Source organism: Ptychodera flava, chromosome 11, assembly GCF_041260155.1.
Source record: "Ptychodera flava strain L36383 chromosome 11, AS_Pfla_20210202, whole genome shotgun sequence".
Classification (NCBI taxonomy): Eukaryota; Metazoa; Hemichordata; class Enteropneusta; family Ptychoderidae; genus Ptychodera; species Ptychodera flava.
In genome coordinates this window covers 20,960,690-20,976,670 of record NC_091938.1, presented here as the reverse complement: position 1 = coordinate 20,976,670, position 15,981 = coordinate 20,960,690, and the positions used below count along the sequence as shown (strand labels likewise).

The 15,981-nt window shown below is 37.1% G+C and overlaps 2 protein-coding genes across 3 annotated transcripts in view; one reads left to right on the top strand and one right to left on the bottom strand.

The window, feature by feature from the left end:
* The window catches only part of LOC139143798 (multiple epidermal growth factor-like domains protein 6), a 435,859-nt gene that overhangs the window by 149,535 nt on the left and 270,343 nt on the right, over positions 1-15,981 (bottom strand). The window lies entirely within an intron of this gene.
* Positions 202-15,981, top strand: part of LOC139143790 (zinc finger C2HC domain-containing protein 1A-like) — a 21,525-nt gene continuing 5,745 nt past the window's right edge. The window contains exons 1-9 of one of the 2 annotated variants that reach the window (XM_070714343.1): positions 202-270; positions 2,841-2,917; positions 3,840-3,974; positions 5,546-5,684; positions 6,754-6,920; positions 7,688-7,826; positions 9,236-9,277; positions 11,359-11,497; positions 13,054-13,245. In XM_070714343.1, the coding sequence (XP_070570444.1) occupies positions 258-270; positions 2,841-2,917; positions 3,840-3,974; positions 5,546-5,684; positions 6,754-6,920; positions 7,688-7,826; positions 9,236-9,277; positions 11,359-11,497; positions 13,054-13,245 (1,043 nt within the window). In that variant the 5' untranslated portion in view covers positions 202-257. The remainder of the gene's footprint in view (positions 271-2,840; positions 2,918-3,839; positions 3,975-5,545; positions 5,685-6,753; positions 6,921-7,687; positions 7,827-9,235; positions 9,278-11,358; positions 11,498-13,053; positions 13,246-15,981) is intronic. The other variant, XM_070714344.1, reaches the window with a different exon arrangement.

Sequence of the window (15,981 nt, the reverse complement as noted above, 5' to 3'; positions counted from 1 at the left end):
CAAGATTTATTCCGCGCCGTCAGTTTACGTTGCCGCATTCCAAATAACAAAAGCAACTATTGCCTGCTGTAGTAACTACGTATTATGGTCATTTAAGAAAAAAAGCAACCCCACCCGCTTTTGAAATACCTTGGTGTTGTACCTCTGAGACGGGACCTTCCACCCACTGACGTCACAAGTTAACTTGAGGACAACACATAATCGCGCATGCGCGTTGCCTTGTAGTGTTGCTAACCAAGCTCGACTTCGCTGTGAAAATGGAGTACGAAGGTAAGACGAAATTTTGCGGTGGGTCGAAGGGTTTCTAGCGGGAATGTTTGTAGAAGGAGCTGTGCAAATATTGAGCCTTCGTTGCTCAGATTTTGAGTCACGCTATCGAGTTTTTAACTGACTGTCAAGTCGTCTCCGTGTGGGTATAGAGAGTATTGCGACGCGACTGCTCGACTTGAAGAGCTCAATCGATAACGTTTTATTCATATGCACGATCTTAGTTAATTACGTACCGGTGGGTGAAGATATATCCTCAAGCGAAATCCCGTAATGGCCAGCCTTCTCCTGAACAACTCAGCTCGTTTCAATTTGTGAATGATTTCCCTGTGACATTGAAATAAGAACGCGAATAATATTATTGACGTGTTGTCAGCCATGCTTCAATGACATTGAAAACTAACCAACTGTTGATACAGATTGAATGGCGTTTTAAATAGCCAGGCGGTGAGGTGCTAGGGACTGCGGGCAATCGAAATGGCGGCAGTCCACCCATATACCCAGTAGTACACTGTTCTGTTGCCTGCTTTCAGCTGGCCGTGCACGCGCAATTACGAGGGGTAGAGTAACTGTGGTATTTCTGTTGACCCATCTCGCCATACGCATTCCCAATCCCTAATCTTGTTTGTATGGAGATAAGACAGCGATCAACAGCTTAACAAACAACGGTTGACAGTTATCAACACATGTAATGAGATACACCCAAGCACTGTTGCACTGGTGAAACAAGGCCAGGTTAATGGTTACGTAATCTCGTTGGCGGAGAAAACTGCAAAACAAAAGCTCTATTGTCCCAAGATGGATTGTCTACAGTGCGAGGTTTGCCTATTTTATGGAGGGCGCGCCACTGTCAGTACATTGTTACAATAGATGTCAAGACAGGCAGCCGAAAAGTGCAACCAATAATGTTTACGAGCAAATTCATCAGATTGAAACTTCAACAATTCAAGTGCCTACTTCATGTGTACTTGTAATGAATCAAAGCCACAGTCCCTCGTGAGCTATTCAGCTCTGGGTCTATTCGCCCCATAGACGTCTATGGGGCGAATAGACCCAGAGCTGAATAGCTCACGAGGGACTGTGATCAAGCCATCGTTTCTAAACCTTCCATGAATGCCTAACCCTAACCGCATATATAAATGGCAGTAGAATCAAATATCGAAAGGAATGTGTAACCAGACAGAAGAGAACTACTGCCTATGGTGTTACTAGATAGAGAGATCGTTTATTAACTATTTTATTTTAAGCAAAACACAAATATTTCAATAAATTTTAAGTTTTGCTCATTTTATTTAAGTGTACATGCTGGTGTTTTTATGACATCGGTACAATAGCATACTCAAATCAACTTCAGAACTGAAATGCGGTCTGTGGAAGGAATTACATTTGTGACAAATTCATATTATTCAGGAATTCATTTTGATGCTCAATTGAAATCTTGGTCATGGTGTATACCTAGAAAATGAAAGTATTGTCCAATTCCACTCATACACTAAGCATGGAACCTTAGCCCTTTATAGGACAGATGACTTCATTACATGCTTTCAAGTTGACTTTGCTCAGCAGTATTGTTTATGTAACAGTGTTTTGCTATCTAATATTACACCTATTTGAATGAAATTATTATCTATAATTGGAGTGAATTTTAACATCACCGAGGAATTCTACCGTCGACAAAAGTGGGTGTAAACTGATATGCAGAGGGCAAGTTGTTGACCTTTGACCTTCTTAATGATTGACATGCCAAGAAAAACAATAACATGCATTGTTCGGCTTTAATAATCATATTTTTTCAGATGTAAAAATTGAAATCTCTCCGCTCTTCATGGAAATTAATTTCTAAATTTATGCTATGTCAGCATTTTTCATTCAGCTTTAAAAGCATTGCAAAAAAGCATTGCAAAATGCCATGTTTGAACAACTGTATGTAGATGTTCAAAAAAAAATTTTTCTGCAGTGGCCAGGATTCACATTCCCTTATACAGATCTCCAATATTAAATAGCCAGTAGCAGTAATTTTGATGTTTTTTTTTCACTATTTTTATTTTGTGTGTCAATTGCAATTCTCGTTCTACTCCCCAAAGCATTGTTGAAACACCAACTTTTTAGCTTAATTGTCAACACAGTATCTGTATCATGTAAATTGCACTTATTGTTAAGATTTGAATTCTAGTCCGGACCGGAATTCACTGTAAACAATACCAATGCAGTTTACACATTGCATGTACAGGCTGAGTTGACAAGCTGAATACTGTGTATCTCTATTGAATGTTTGATGAAACACTTTATATTTCTCCAAAGTTCACTCAATGACAGACCTATGACAATATAGGGTGTTATTAGCTGGAAACCAGACAAATTGATAGGCTTTGTACAACTTCTTTGCCAGCCATCTCATCACAAAACTTTCCCATCCACAAAAAGAGAATTATACATCTTTTGCCAACCCTTGCCTTTCCCTGGCAGCTCACCATTGGCGATTTTTATCCGGTATACAAAAACCATTTTTGAACACCTCGCTATTGGCTCATGTGTAAATAACTCAATACCATCATTGTTACATTTTTTTGCAGCGTTTGGTGGTTCGGGAAATGCAGGCGAAGTGATTCCCTGCCAAGTTTGTGGAAGAAACTTTAATCCAGAGTCACTGGTGAGTCTAGTTCTTTCCTCGACGGAAAAAGAGAAGGGTCTGTTTTTCTCCTTGCCCCAACAGACAATGCCAGCTTCACTCAATTGAATGTGCCATTTTCATATGCTGCATGCCAGAATTACAGCTGCGTGAAAATTGACTTTTTTGGGACACGTTTGCTTGAAATAAAGATAATGCTGTATAAAAAAGCCGACAGTGCAATAATCATAGCAGAAATGTCAAAGTCCCTTGGGTCACATAAACGCACATTGTACAGATCTGAACATTTGATCTTGTCGATAACCATATCGCTGAATGTCAGAATTACAGCTGTATGGAAACATTAACAATTTAGCAAAAAAAGAGACATAACCACATCACTTTTACAGAGAAATAAGATAAGAAACAAAACCGGAGCAAAATTTTTTTAACCCTTACATGGTGTAGTACAACATAATAAAATTACAACTCTCTAAACGTAGATAGGTAATAGAAACTACCAATGGTTACCCTGTTCGCCCAATTTACAGTGAACAGGTCCACAATTGCCATTTATAACAATAGGTTTGGGCCAAACCATTGTAGTGAAAGGGGTGTAGGTTTTCAAGATGGCTGATCATATTTATCAGCACAATTGCAATTTATGTAAGAATTAGACATTAATTGCCTTCATTGACATAGACTATTATTTCAAGGACAAAAAAGAATAAGTTTATGAGGAACTCTTGTGACAAACCAGAGAAGGGAGGGATAGATCTGCCGGTCGAACTGTACTGTAACATAATGACACAGTGCAAATTAAAAAACAACAATTCATTAATAAACCCATTATAGATTTTAACTCATTTTATGAAAGTTGAGAATGACTTGTACTCTTTGAAATTATGGCAAGCATCAACCCTTTTGATTGATGTAATTTTATTTACATTGACATTGACAACAGGTGAAACATGAAAGAATTTGCAGGAAGGTCCAGGTGAATTCACGGAAAAGGAAAACTTTTGATTCTGGGAAACAAAGAGCCAAAGGAACGGAAATTCCGATCAGTAAAACTGTACGACCAGGACAACAACCAAAGGTAGGAGTCAGCACGTTATAAAACCATTGTCCCTCTATCATAGATAGAGGGACTGTGATTAAACTTTGGAAAATTGTGCTTTGTACAATTAAGAAGGAGATTAGTCAATTTTATTGGTTGGTTCACAAAACAACTGACAGGCAAAAGACAAGAGAAACAGAACAGGTTGGAAGAGAGAAATGAATGAAATTGACTATGGTTATGAAAAATTTTGCTGGACAAGAATCATATTTTGTAAAAAATTGATACAAAGAGTTTCAGAGAAGTGTTGGTTAATGCGCATTGCAAAGCATAGTCACTGTAAAATTTTTTTATAGAAATGATAAGAGAGAAACTAATCGGAGATAATTTTTGAAAAGCTTATCTTTTTATGTAGCATATAATTCTATTGAAAGTTTTCTTGAGTAAACTGGCCATGAAAACTTTCACAAACATGTCGAGTTAGCTGTTGAATGAAAAAAGAAAATCATCTGATGGTTGACTTTAGCAGGATAGAAGGGACAAATTTGTTGAACCAAGACGTTACTGCATTCTCGCGAGCCAGAGCAATAATTTCCGCTCCGCTGACCTACGCAAATAACGGGTAGCGCTGAGCTGTTGCCGTAAAGAGGCGTGTGGTTTACGACGATGCGTTACTGTGGCGTTTTCCATCGTTTGTGACAGCCAGTGGCTTTTTGAATCTTGAAACATGCTGAAAGAATGGTTTTACGAAACTTATTTTTTAACACGCTCACGAAATGAAAAGCTGAAATTTATTTATAAATAAATAAACAAGCAAACAAATAAAAAAAAAAAATCAATGTAGAAATTCCATTGCTGCAGATCTCTGATACCTGTCAGAAACACATGCAAATGAGCTAGCTGTCAATACTATCAACCTTGGCATATAGAATGCTGAGATGACATTCAAAAGGATGGTAGCTAACTTTTGATAATATTTTCATTATTCTGGACTAGTACGCTTCCTTATTCTGCTGAAATGTAAAAGAAATGCTTAGCCAACACCATTATACATTCTTGAACAACATACTGTATTATTTTTGGCAAATGAATTTTAGTCCAGACATATACAGTTGTCAACAATAATACCAAACATTATGTTCAACTAGTCTATGTTGGCAGGGGTTAATACATTGAACATGTCAAGGATGGGCATTTCGGCATAACTTTAGAAGTAGAACAAGAAATTGTATTGTGCAATTTGAAAGAAGTTAATAAAAAAATCCTTCAAAATTAACAGCAAATGGACATTTGACATATGCATAAACATTTGTTCTAAAGGAGGTATTTCCACCATTTCCATGAGCCAAAATCTGCAACTTTGTCCTCATAGAGCCACCTACCTACTCACAGAAACTTGTCATCTCAGCCTTTTAAAACTATGTACACTAACCAAGAATTTGAAAATGATAAAAAATATATGACAAAAACGTTCTCTCAATCTACTTAGTACATGCGTCATGGAGTCCAAATGTCCAATTTACGCGAATGGTTTTACTGTTAAATCAGGAATTTCATCTTGTTAGACGTTAGCTAAATTTTCAGTGTCTGTTTTGATTCATGGACACCAGCCACAACCTGTGAAGCAGACAAACTGGAGGCAGAAACATCAAGATTTTATCAACGCCGTGAGGTCAGCCAGAGGCGTCTCTCATGCTATGAAAACGGGAGCTCCGTTACCACCACCTCCACCGCCATCAGTCAATCCAGGTATGGGGAGATTTTCAGTATTTTACTGCCATCACAGCCAAGTGTTTGCAGACTCTGAGTCTGTTTTCAACTTCAGAAAAGTCATCACATGGATTGCCTAGCTTTCAGTACAAAGTTTAGCTGGTATGGTTCTGAGCAGCAAGTTTTAAACAAGCCAAGTTGGTTGCAGTTCTTGGAAAATTCTATGATGTGAAATCAGTTCCATTGAGATATGTCTCAATATCTGGTCCAAGCTCCATTATCTGTCAATGTCGATGTGCTTTCCAGTATTTTAGTTGTTTTTCTCCCAAACTCATTTTGAAATATCAAATATTCAGCTTGTCCAATTACATCCTGTAAGCCTACTGTGTATTTGTTCAACATTATTGATGACAACTAACTAAATAAACATGTGACTTGAAAGATTATGTGAAAATGAATGTTCTATTGTAGATGTAATTATTGTAATTTTGCTTGAGCCCCGATGAAAATTACTGTACAAGTAACTTGGCTGCTCAATAAAAGTGTAAATAAAAAAATAAATCATATAATCCCAGAGTAGGATTTATTTTTCAATAGTAACATTGCATATTGTCTACACTATGACGGCAAGGCTCATATTTTGTGTTTCAACATACTTGAGAGAGAGGGAAAAGAAAATTTATTTGTTTTACAGAACAAAAAGTAAAGAAAATGCGATCAAATATCACAGCTATTGTCCATTTCAAGATAAGCATGATGAAGTTGATATTTACACAAGTTTGGTCTACGGTACTAAAATGCATAAGAGTCAAGTCTGCTTCGTGAAGCAGAGCTTAGAATAATGTATTCAGAGAAGTAGTATATGAATGAAAGGCTGCATGTCTTCACTTTCTCTACCATGAAGTATTACTGAAAAATTCCTAACTTAAGCCGAGGCTGCTATTGGAAGATCTACTCCTGGGGACAAGTATTAAAACATGGGTGATATATCCTGGAAGTAGCATTTTTAGATCATCGAGCGATTCATGGGTACTAAGTGTATTTGTGTCAAGTTAGGTAAAAATGACTTTTTTCATGTTCATTTGGTAAAAATCTGATTCCCACGCAGATTTCGTGGAGTGTCCAACGTGTAACCGCAGATTCAATCAGAAAGCGGCAGCTCGTCACATACCCTTCTGCGCGGACAGAGCAAAGACATTTGGAGCCCCGGTGAAACCTTTACAGAAACGAGCAGCTGCTGATGTAGCCGGCAGTACTACTGGCATGAGAAAAGCAGTAAGTGAAAGAATTGGTAGATTTTGTCATTTCCTGGTGTTTCTCCACAGATTCTCCGTCATATTTTCTATGTAATTAACTGGTAGCAAAGTTCTTGATGATACTTATACACATATACTTAGTTACTCACAGAATAGGATTTACATGCCTGCCTCGATGTGTAAATCTTCGCTGGACAGGTGAGATTTTTGCAGTGACCTGCCTGGTTGATGGTTGGTAATAATGTCCAATTTTGGGGTTGAGGAGATCCGAGACAAGGCAGACTAGGTTTATAGCATGTGAGATATAATTATTGGTGCTCTTTACTATTTTAATTGGACAAGCAGTTCTCAGAATTTACCCCTCCGGATGTCTAATTTCCATAAATTTCCTGGGCCTTTTAATCTCTGCAATTAAAAGATCCCAACACCGCTGTAAAAGAGGTTGTGTAAAGACATACATTGAGTCATTGCAGATTTTTGACTCTCCTTATACAGCTTCGATACAGACTCTCCAGAATGGCAAAGTGATAATGAATATGACTTTTGCATTTGTAGTACTTGATTGAAGAGTTAACATGAAAGAAAGAAATTTCAACTTTCGACACCGCTGTCCCTGTCAATCACACAGAAATCAAATTCATCCTAAGTAAATAAGTAGACTTGATATGCACATAGCCTGTAGAATGCAAATAAAGACAATCAGAACAAAACTCAGAAACTGAAGTAAATTTATGCAAACAATTGGAAGATCTAGATCGCCTGATTTTCATACTGATGTTTTTTCAGTATGACAATAAAGTGGTACGCAAGAAACCTGGCTCGAATCCGTATGCCTACGCAGACTCTCAAATGTACACATCAACATTTGGTCAGCCTGGATCACAAGAGTACCCATCAAGGGGAGAGCCACTGGGTTATGGACCAGGTATGTCAAAGTTCAAAGGTGAAAGGGTAAAGTAGTAACTGGGAGTAAAGGTTAAGTGGGAGGTGTGGTAGCTGTACTAATTTGCATGGCTTTACGCATCAAGGAGTTTGTACAATTACTGGTCAATTATTCATTATTGTTTTTGTATAAACACTCTCACTGCCATAATTGGTGATAAACGAACAAAGTTTATCATGACCACAAGATTCATTTTCTGGTATCTGTGATGAAATTCACAATACTGACAAAGTTACAAGTCAACATGATCGGTAACTTGTTAAAAATTTATCTTTGCAGAAAAAAATCGTTGGCATCGCCCATGATACAAAATATTTTTTCCCTGTTTATTGGATCTCCAACTCCTGATATGCACTTTTTGAAATGGGCAACAAGATCCTGGCATATGGAGATCCATGAAAATTTTCTTTCTAAAAAGTTTGCCATTGTGACTTTCTTCTGAACAGAGAGGTTTATTTTTGTACTCAGTGATCAAGCCTCTTCACAGATTAACCTAATTTACCTATTGTGTAATGGAATGGCCCAATTATTCTGAATACATCAGTTTAGAGAAGGTATCAAAGGGATGTATAAGTTTACAAACAGAATACAGGTGTACAGCATCAAAGCTATCTCTTGAAAGTCTTTCGATTGTTCACCAAAATTATAACATAAATATGTGAAACTATCCTAGTGGCAGTGATTGTGTTAATAAATTGTGTGTGTATCTATTGAAATAAATGGTGCAGTATCAGGGATGAAGTAATCTAAGTGTTTCTGGTTTTTAAACAAGTATGTTTTTTGCAATTTCACTAACTAACCGCAACGATCTGTCCCTGTCGTTCACAAGTTGTTGTGTTCACACTCACAGTGCTGTATACTCTGCAAAAAAGGCGGTGAGGGAAAATGGTGGCCTTCTCGGTGTCTTTTTAAGTTGGTTCAACACAAAATTAAACTCTGATAGCATTTTAACTGTAATTTTACTAAAATGTTACTAAAATGGCAAATGTACTAATCCATGCTAAATAAATTGCTGTAAGACCAATATCTGTGTTCCCAGGCCATGATGAATAAATTACTACCATAGATTACTACATGTTGGTCTATGATTTTATTCCTTTGTTACTCTGTTCGCTCTTAGTTTTATGATGTAAGGTTTGCTGTTTTATTTTTGTTGGTTGAATTCTGTTTGATATATTTGCTGCTTAAATAATTAATTAATATCATATTGTCCTTCAAACAGAATTGCATGATGATTTGTTTGCATTCAGTTTTAAATATTTTTCATAAAAAAATCGTTTTCCATTCCCCATTTGTATCACATGGCAAGCATGTGGGTGAGCCCATTGACAGTCATGTGACCTGAAAACAGCCAATTGGAATTCTTGTAACTGTATACTACCCCTTTTCAGGGTCCTCCTCATCATCACGGCAGAGACCTCAGGGAGGTACTGGTATGTATTTAGTCTGGGGAAATGAAGCTACCTAGCTATAAGTGCCCTACTAATATGGCTGCCTGTTTGTTTGTGTTTTGTTTTGCATTTTTGTTTTCTCTTTTGTTTAATGTGTGCTGTTTGCGTAATTTACTTTCAAGTTGCTGCTAGCTCACTCCCGGCTAACAAAAATGCTAGGAAAAAATGTAAACATCATATCTAGAGTTTTGTTGAAAATCATATCGGAAAAAAGTCAAAAATTCATCGCAACTCTAACAAGTCCGCAAATAACATCCCTTGTATTACACAGTGCATGTCTATCATCATGATTTAACCCCTAACAACCGATAAAACCCAATAATGGTTGCTCATCTACACACACATATATGCACATGCATTCATGTAATCACAATTGTGAAATCCAGTTTTCATCGCAACATGTAACTGAACCTGACCATCTCAGTCTCCAGCCTGCTAATATATGATAATAAAGTTTGTGAGTGTGCGCGTGGTAGCACACAGTCCTCCATCAGTTGATGGACGGACTGTGGGTATAGATACAACAAAAGTGAAGCCAATATATAAGTTTACAGTTTTGACAGAGAATTGGATGAAATTGAAGTGAAAAAGTAAACATATCAGAGAAATCTGATTTTGATTTGGAGAAGAATGTTTTCAGTGGACAATACCTGTAACTTTTGATAACATTTTCATCATTTTTGTCATAAAAAAAACAATTAAGTATTTTTTGTATGAACAGTATCGTCTCAATAATGCATTGTGTACAGTAAACAATGTGATTGTTGACAAATGAACTCAGTATTGACTTAAATTCATAAGTCAATAATTAATAATATTGCACATTATTTCATAGACAACAAACATAGCAGAATACACATCAAAGATTAGAGTTTAAATAGAGCCTCATAGGCTAAAACAGAAAGCCATGTTCAATTGAAACCTGTAAACAAAGTGCATAGCAAACTGGACAAAACAATTCATTATAAAGCAATGGATGCAAATATATTTGTTTTTCTTGGTCAGCCCTTTACCATAATGGTTTGACCCGACTCTTTTGTTTATCGTTTCACGTATGGTTGTTTGTACATGGAAATCGGGGGTGGGGGGGTGGTGAATGAGCACATATATTCTGCAAGGTGCACGTGATGACAGACATAGACAAGGCTTAAATTGAAAGATCATATGATTTGACAATATAGGTCCAGTCAGAAAGACTCAAAGCGGCAGTCCTCAATCCCTGGTTCTCTCATTAATGGTTGTTGACATTGACTGTTAACTAGACTGGAAGATTCATCGCTCGAGGGCGCTCTCTACGCTCCCAGAGGAGGGGAGCGTAGGGCTCAGCGCCCTCGAGCGACACGGATCTTTCAGTCTAAATGTTAACATGATTTAAATCATTTCTACTCTCCTTTGAAAGTTGTACACAGTCAGTCTATTTGCTTAGAGATAAACCTGATGAAATTCATGCCCCTTTAAGAAATCTGTTATGTAGCTTTTAAATTTAATACAACAAGGTGCTGCTCTTTTTAACTCCACTTGATTGGGTTGCACTAATAGTGTAGAGACAAACACGGCAAATTATATCTCAATCAAAGTATTAAACCATGATTAACATGGGTAACCAAGATGTGGCCAGAGTAGTAGACTCACCGTCAGAGAATAATGAGTTTCAGACGAGCATGGTGTTGTGCTCTTGAACAAGCCACATTACTCCTCATTGCTCAATAGGGTATTCCATGATAATCCTGTAAATGGGCTTCTTGCCTGTCGGATATGGAGATGAAATATCATGTTTGTTCGTTCGTGTACTATTGCTGAGTTTCACTCTTTTCTGTCTTTTTGCATGAGTTTTAAGAGATAGATATTTAGAGAAAGTTGGTAACTAACAAACTTCAATTCGATACTCTGTCCATAACTGATATTGTCTAACTGATGCCTTCTTATGAAATGTCATGCAAGTGTCACGCAGATGTCAAACAGATGCCAAATGTATCAAGCATATATAGCTTGTCATCATGATTGTATTTCACACAAACCAATTTGCTATGAATGAAACCAGTCTATGTCTCTGTCCTTTCAAGGCGGTGGTAACGTCTCGATTTCAAGACACGAGGGCGTAGGACCCAAATATTCTAATGCAAGATCAGCCAGTGCACTCAAATCATCCAACAGATCTCAACAGAGTGCTCAGAACAGAATGAGAGCAACTGGACATATCAGGTATTGTTCTTAAATTTAAAGCAAGGGGTTCATTAGAACTGTGCCCTTGCAACTTGAAATTATTGTTAATATCAAAATGTATTTCACGCGTGATATCTAGATGCATCACATCAACATAGCTGCAACATTTAAATTTTTTAATTTACATTTATGACAAACGTGTTACCAACTCATTAAAACTGAATAATGAAAAACAAGTGGCCCCGGTATAGTTTCAGTTGTGCGTGCACAGAGAGAAGTACCAGTAGATGGTACAGTGCCAACTGCAATGCTGCACATAACTTTATCACCTTCAGTCCCTTAAGGCAGTTCGAACCTCGAAAGTGAAAGACCTAAACTTTTGCTCAAACTTTCCTCAGTGAAACTTTCAACCATTCTCTTACCAAAGCAAGAATAAAAATCAGGGGTCACCGTGCAAACTTTGGTACTAGAGAGACAAATAACTTGCGATTTCTCGATATTTGACATCCAAAATGGCCGCAATCCCTGTGTTAACTCTATGGGAAAATATAAAATTTTCGATTTTCAAAAAACTAAGACCATGAAAACTTTTCTTTTGCCGAGAGCTTCAAATGAGCCCCACAAGTGGTAGGTCAGAAGAAAATTGATCAAATTTGAAGGCCCGAATTTCTGTCTCCGAGGTGCGTTCTATTTTAATAGAACCTTAAATAACGTCAAATTGGCATTTAATAGAGGAAGGTGTGTGATAGTTGTTTTACCCTGGAATAAAAAGAACACAATGTGTTCTACAGACTAAGTGATGGCTGTACAACCAAACCCATGAGTACTAATGGGTATAGAAATGTACATTTGTGCGCGTGGTTTCGTCTCGTGGTCTGTTCAAACTCTGGCTTTAATCTTTTTGGTTATGCACAAAATGTGGTCCTATATAGACTCTTGCACAATAAGTGACATATTTGATTCGCCTTGTCCAATACATCACTCACTGAACCCTCATCCATATAGGCCATATATTTTGTGAATACCGTAATCAGATATATTATTTTCAACTTGTGTAGTGTGCATATTGGTCTTGCTTGTACCTTGTACACCAAATGTACCTTAGATAGCCATGCATAGTGCAGTGTTTGCCCAGGTTTTTTAAACCCTGTCACCATATATGGGTAGAAATGAACCCTTAACAATACATTGTACATGTATTGCTTCAAATATGCAGTGAAACAGCAATGAAATAATCACTAGTTGAGCAATTGAATTGATTGATTGAATTTATTTGGCAATTAAGATAAAATATATAAAATGTACATTTCACATTACTGCCGAGGATAACACAAGAAAGCAATTGATGCTTATGCAATGACTGAGAGAAAAAAAATTGTGATGTACCGGTAGATGAATTTTAGCTGATTTTGAGACATTTTTGAAAAAAAAAATTTCAAAATCAGCAAAAAAATAAAAAGGAAATTCAGCCATGATGTGAACCATATGGCCTGCATAACAAAAGTTGTCTGCATGTTTCATGGAAAGCTATGATTCAAAAGAAACCACCATTCAAAATTTGGTGACTCATGGGACACTTTTTGTCATCCATCAAGGTTTGCTGATCAAGATGGCGAAGCCCTGACCTCTGACATATTGGCTCATCAAGGAGCCAACGTCAGTTGGCATGGCAACCAAGGAGCCTACAGGACCACAAAGGCCAGTCAGGCCAGGCAGCAGCAGTCGCAACAGAAAAGATTCTCAGTGGCTAAAAACAAGGGTCAGGCTGAGCAACCAACGTTTGAAACGTAAGTTGACCATTCACACATTATTGAAGTGTATTTTCCTTTGAGAACAACATGAAGCTTGTGCTCCAAACATCACTTTCAGCAACAAAACGTTTATTACGTTGATAACGTTGATATCAATGGTGTTTGTGGACCTGCTTGGAGCAACAAGGCATAAAGAAGCCTAACACCAAACAACAATCTGCCAAACGTTTTCACTTAGAATGCACCGCCGGACAGATATTTTGACAGTGAAATTTTTACAATACTAATATCTGATATGCTGCTGTGTGGGCTTATTTTGAAGCTTGTGGGATAAATAGAGATTTCACTTTCTTGTCCGGAGAGAATCAGAAATGTAATTTTTCTTATACTTGTAGTGGCCAATTTGGAATTCAAATATCAAATCTGTTTTTAAAGAAAATGTTCTAAAAGTTCCTTGAACAAAGTTTAAATAAATGTAAAAAGTCTTTTCAGTTTTGAAGCACACATTACCTTAACCCCTTGAGCGCCAAAGTAAACTTTTGTTGCCTTTATGAATATACCCCAGTTAATTTTTTTCATATTTTTCAAAAATTTGATATAAAACTATAGCCAAAGAAATGTGATGTCCATTTGGTCCAAATTATCGAAAAAGAACTGAAAAATTCATAAAACTTGGTAAAATGTTGCGCTAAAATTTTGGTGGGAAAATTATTGCACTCAAAGGGTTAATTGTCTCTTATTAGTCCCCACGGACACCGTCCGGGGGGACTTATAGGTTTGGTCATGTCCGTGCGTGCGTGCGTGCGTGCGTGCGTGCGTGTGTGCGTCCGTCCGTCCGTTCACGCAGATATCTCAGAGATGCAAGAAGCGATTTCATTCAAACTTGGTACAAGGATTACTTCTATGTCATACAGATGCACGTCGATTTGTTTTGTGATACGATCCAATATGGCCGCCAGGCGGCCATTTTATTACGATTTTTTCATGTACAGAGCCATAACTCAGACATGTTTCAACCGATTTTATTCAAAGTTGGTACAAGGACTTTGACCAATGTCATAGATATGCACGTCAATTTGTTTTGTGATACGATCCAATATGGCCGCCAGGCGGCCATTTTATTACGATTTTTTCATGTACAGAGCCATAACTCAGACATGTTTCAACCGATTTTATTCAAAGTTGGTACAAGGACATTGATCAATGTCATAGATATGCACGTCAATTTGTTTTGTGATACGATCCAATATGGCCACCAGGCGGCCATTTTATTACAATTTTTTTCATATACAGAGCCATAACTCGGACATGTTTTAACCGATTTTATTCAAAGTTGATACAAGGACATTGACCAATGTCATAGATATGCACGTCAATTTGTTTTGTGATACGATCCAATATGGCTGCTGTGTGGCCATTTTGTTACAATTTTTTCATATACAGAGGCATAACTAAGGCATATCTCAACCGATTTTATTCAAAGTTGGTACAAGGACATTGACCTATGTCATACATATGTACGTCGATTTGTTGTGTGATACGATCCAATATGGCCGCTAGGCAGCCATTTTATTACGATTTTTTCATGTACATAGCCATTAAACTCAGACATGTTTCAACCGATTTTATTTAAAGTTGGTACAAGGAGATTGACTAATGTCATACATATGCATGTCAATTTGTTGTGTGATACGATCAAATATGGCCGCTAGGCAGCCATTTTATTACGATTTTTTCATGTACAGAGCCATAACTCAGACATGTTTCAACCGATTTTATTTAAAGTTGGTACAAGGAGATTGACTAATGTCATACATATGCATGTCAATTTGTTATGTGATACGATCCAATATGGCTGCCTTGCGGCCATTCTGTTACGATTTTTTCATGTACAGAGCCATAATACTCTCAGGCATATCTCAACCGATTTTATTCAAAGTTGGTACAAGGACATTAAGCTATGTCATACATATGTATGTCAATTTTTTCATGATATGATCCAATATGGCTGCATGGCAGCCATTTTGTTACAATTTTTTCGTGTCCTTAGCCAAAACTTGGGCATGTCTCAACTAATTTTATTCACCGATTTTATTCAAACTTAGTACAAGGACATTGACCTATGTCATACATATGCACATTGATTTGTTTTATGATGAAATCCAATATGGCCGCCGTGTGGCCATTTTTTTCCCGATTTTTTCATGTCCGGAAGCATAACTCAGACATGTATCAAGCAAATTTATTCAAAGTTGGTACAAGGACATTGCCGTATTTATACATATGTATGTCAATTGGTTTCACGAGATGGTCCAATATGGCCACATGGTAGCAATTTTGTTATGGTTGTTTCATGTCGAGAGCCATAACTCTGGCAAGTCTCAACTGATCTTATTCAAAGTTGGTACATGTATATTGACTAACGTCATACATATACATGTTGATTTTTTAAACAGTAAGATCAAATATCGCTGCATGGCTATGATTTTGTTACAATTTTCAAATGTACAGAGCCATAACTCAGACATATTTCCACCAGTATCATTCAAAGTTGGTAAAAGGACATGACCTTTTTCATACATATGCTCATCAATTTGTTTCACGTCATGTAGCAGTAACATGTCAATTATTGAAGTTTCGTAAGTAGGCTGATATGTCAAGAAATACGTACTGCATCAAATTCATGAAACTTTATACAGATGTTAACTGATGTTAAGCTCACATTGCTTTAACATTGAAAAAGACATTTATCAGTGTCATTTTAATTAATTT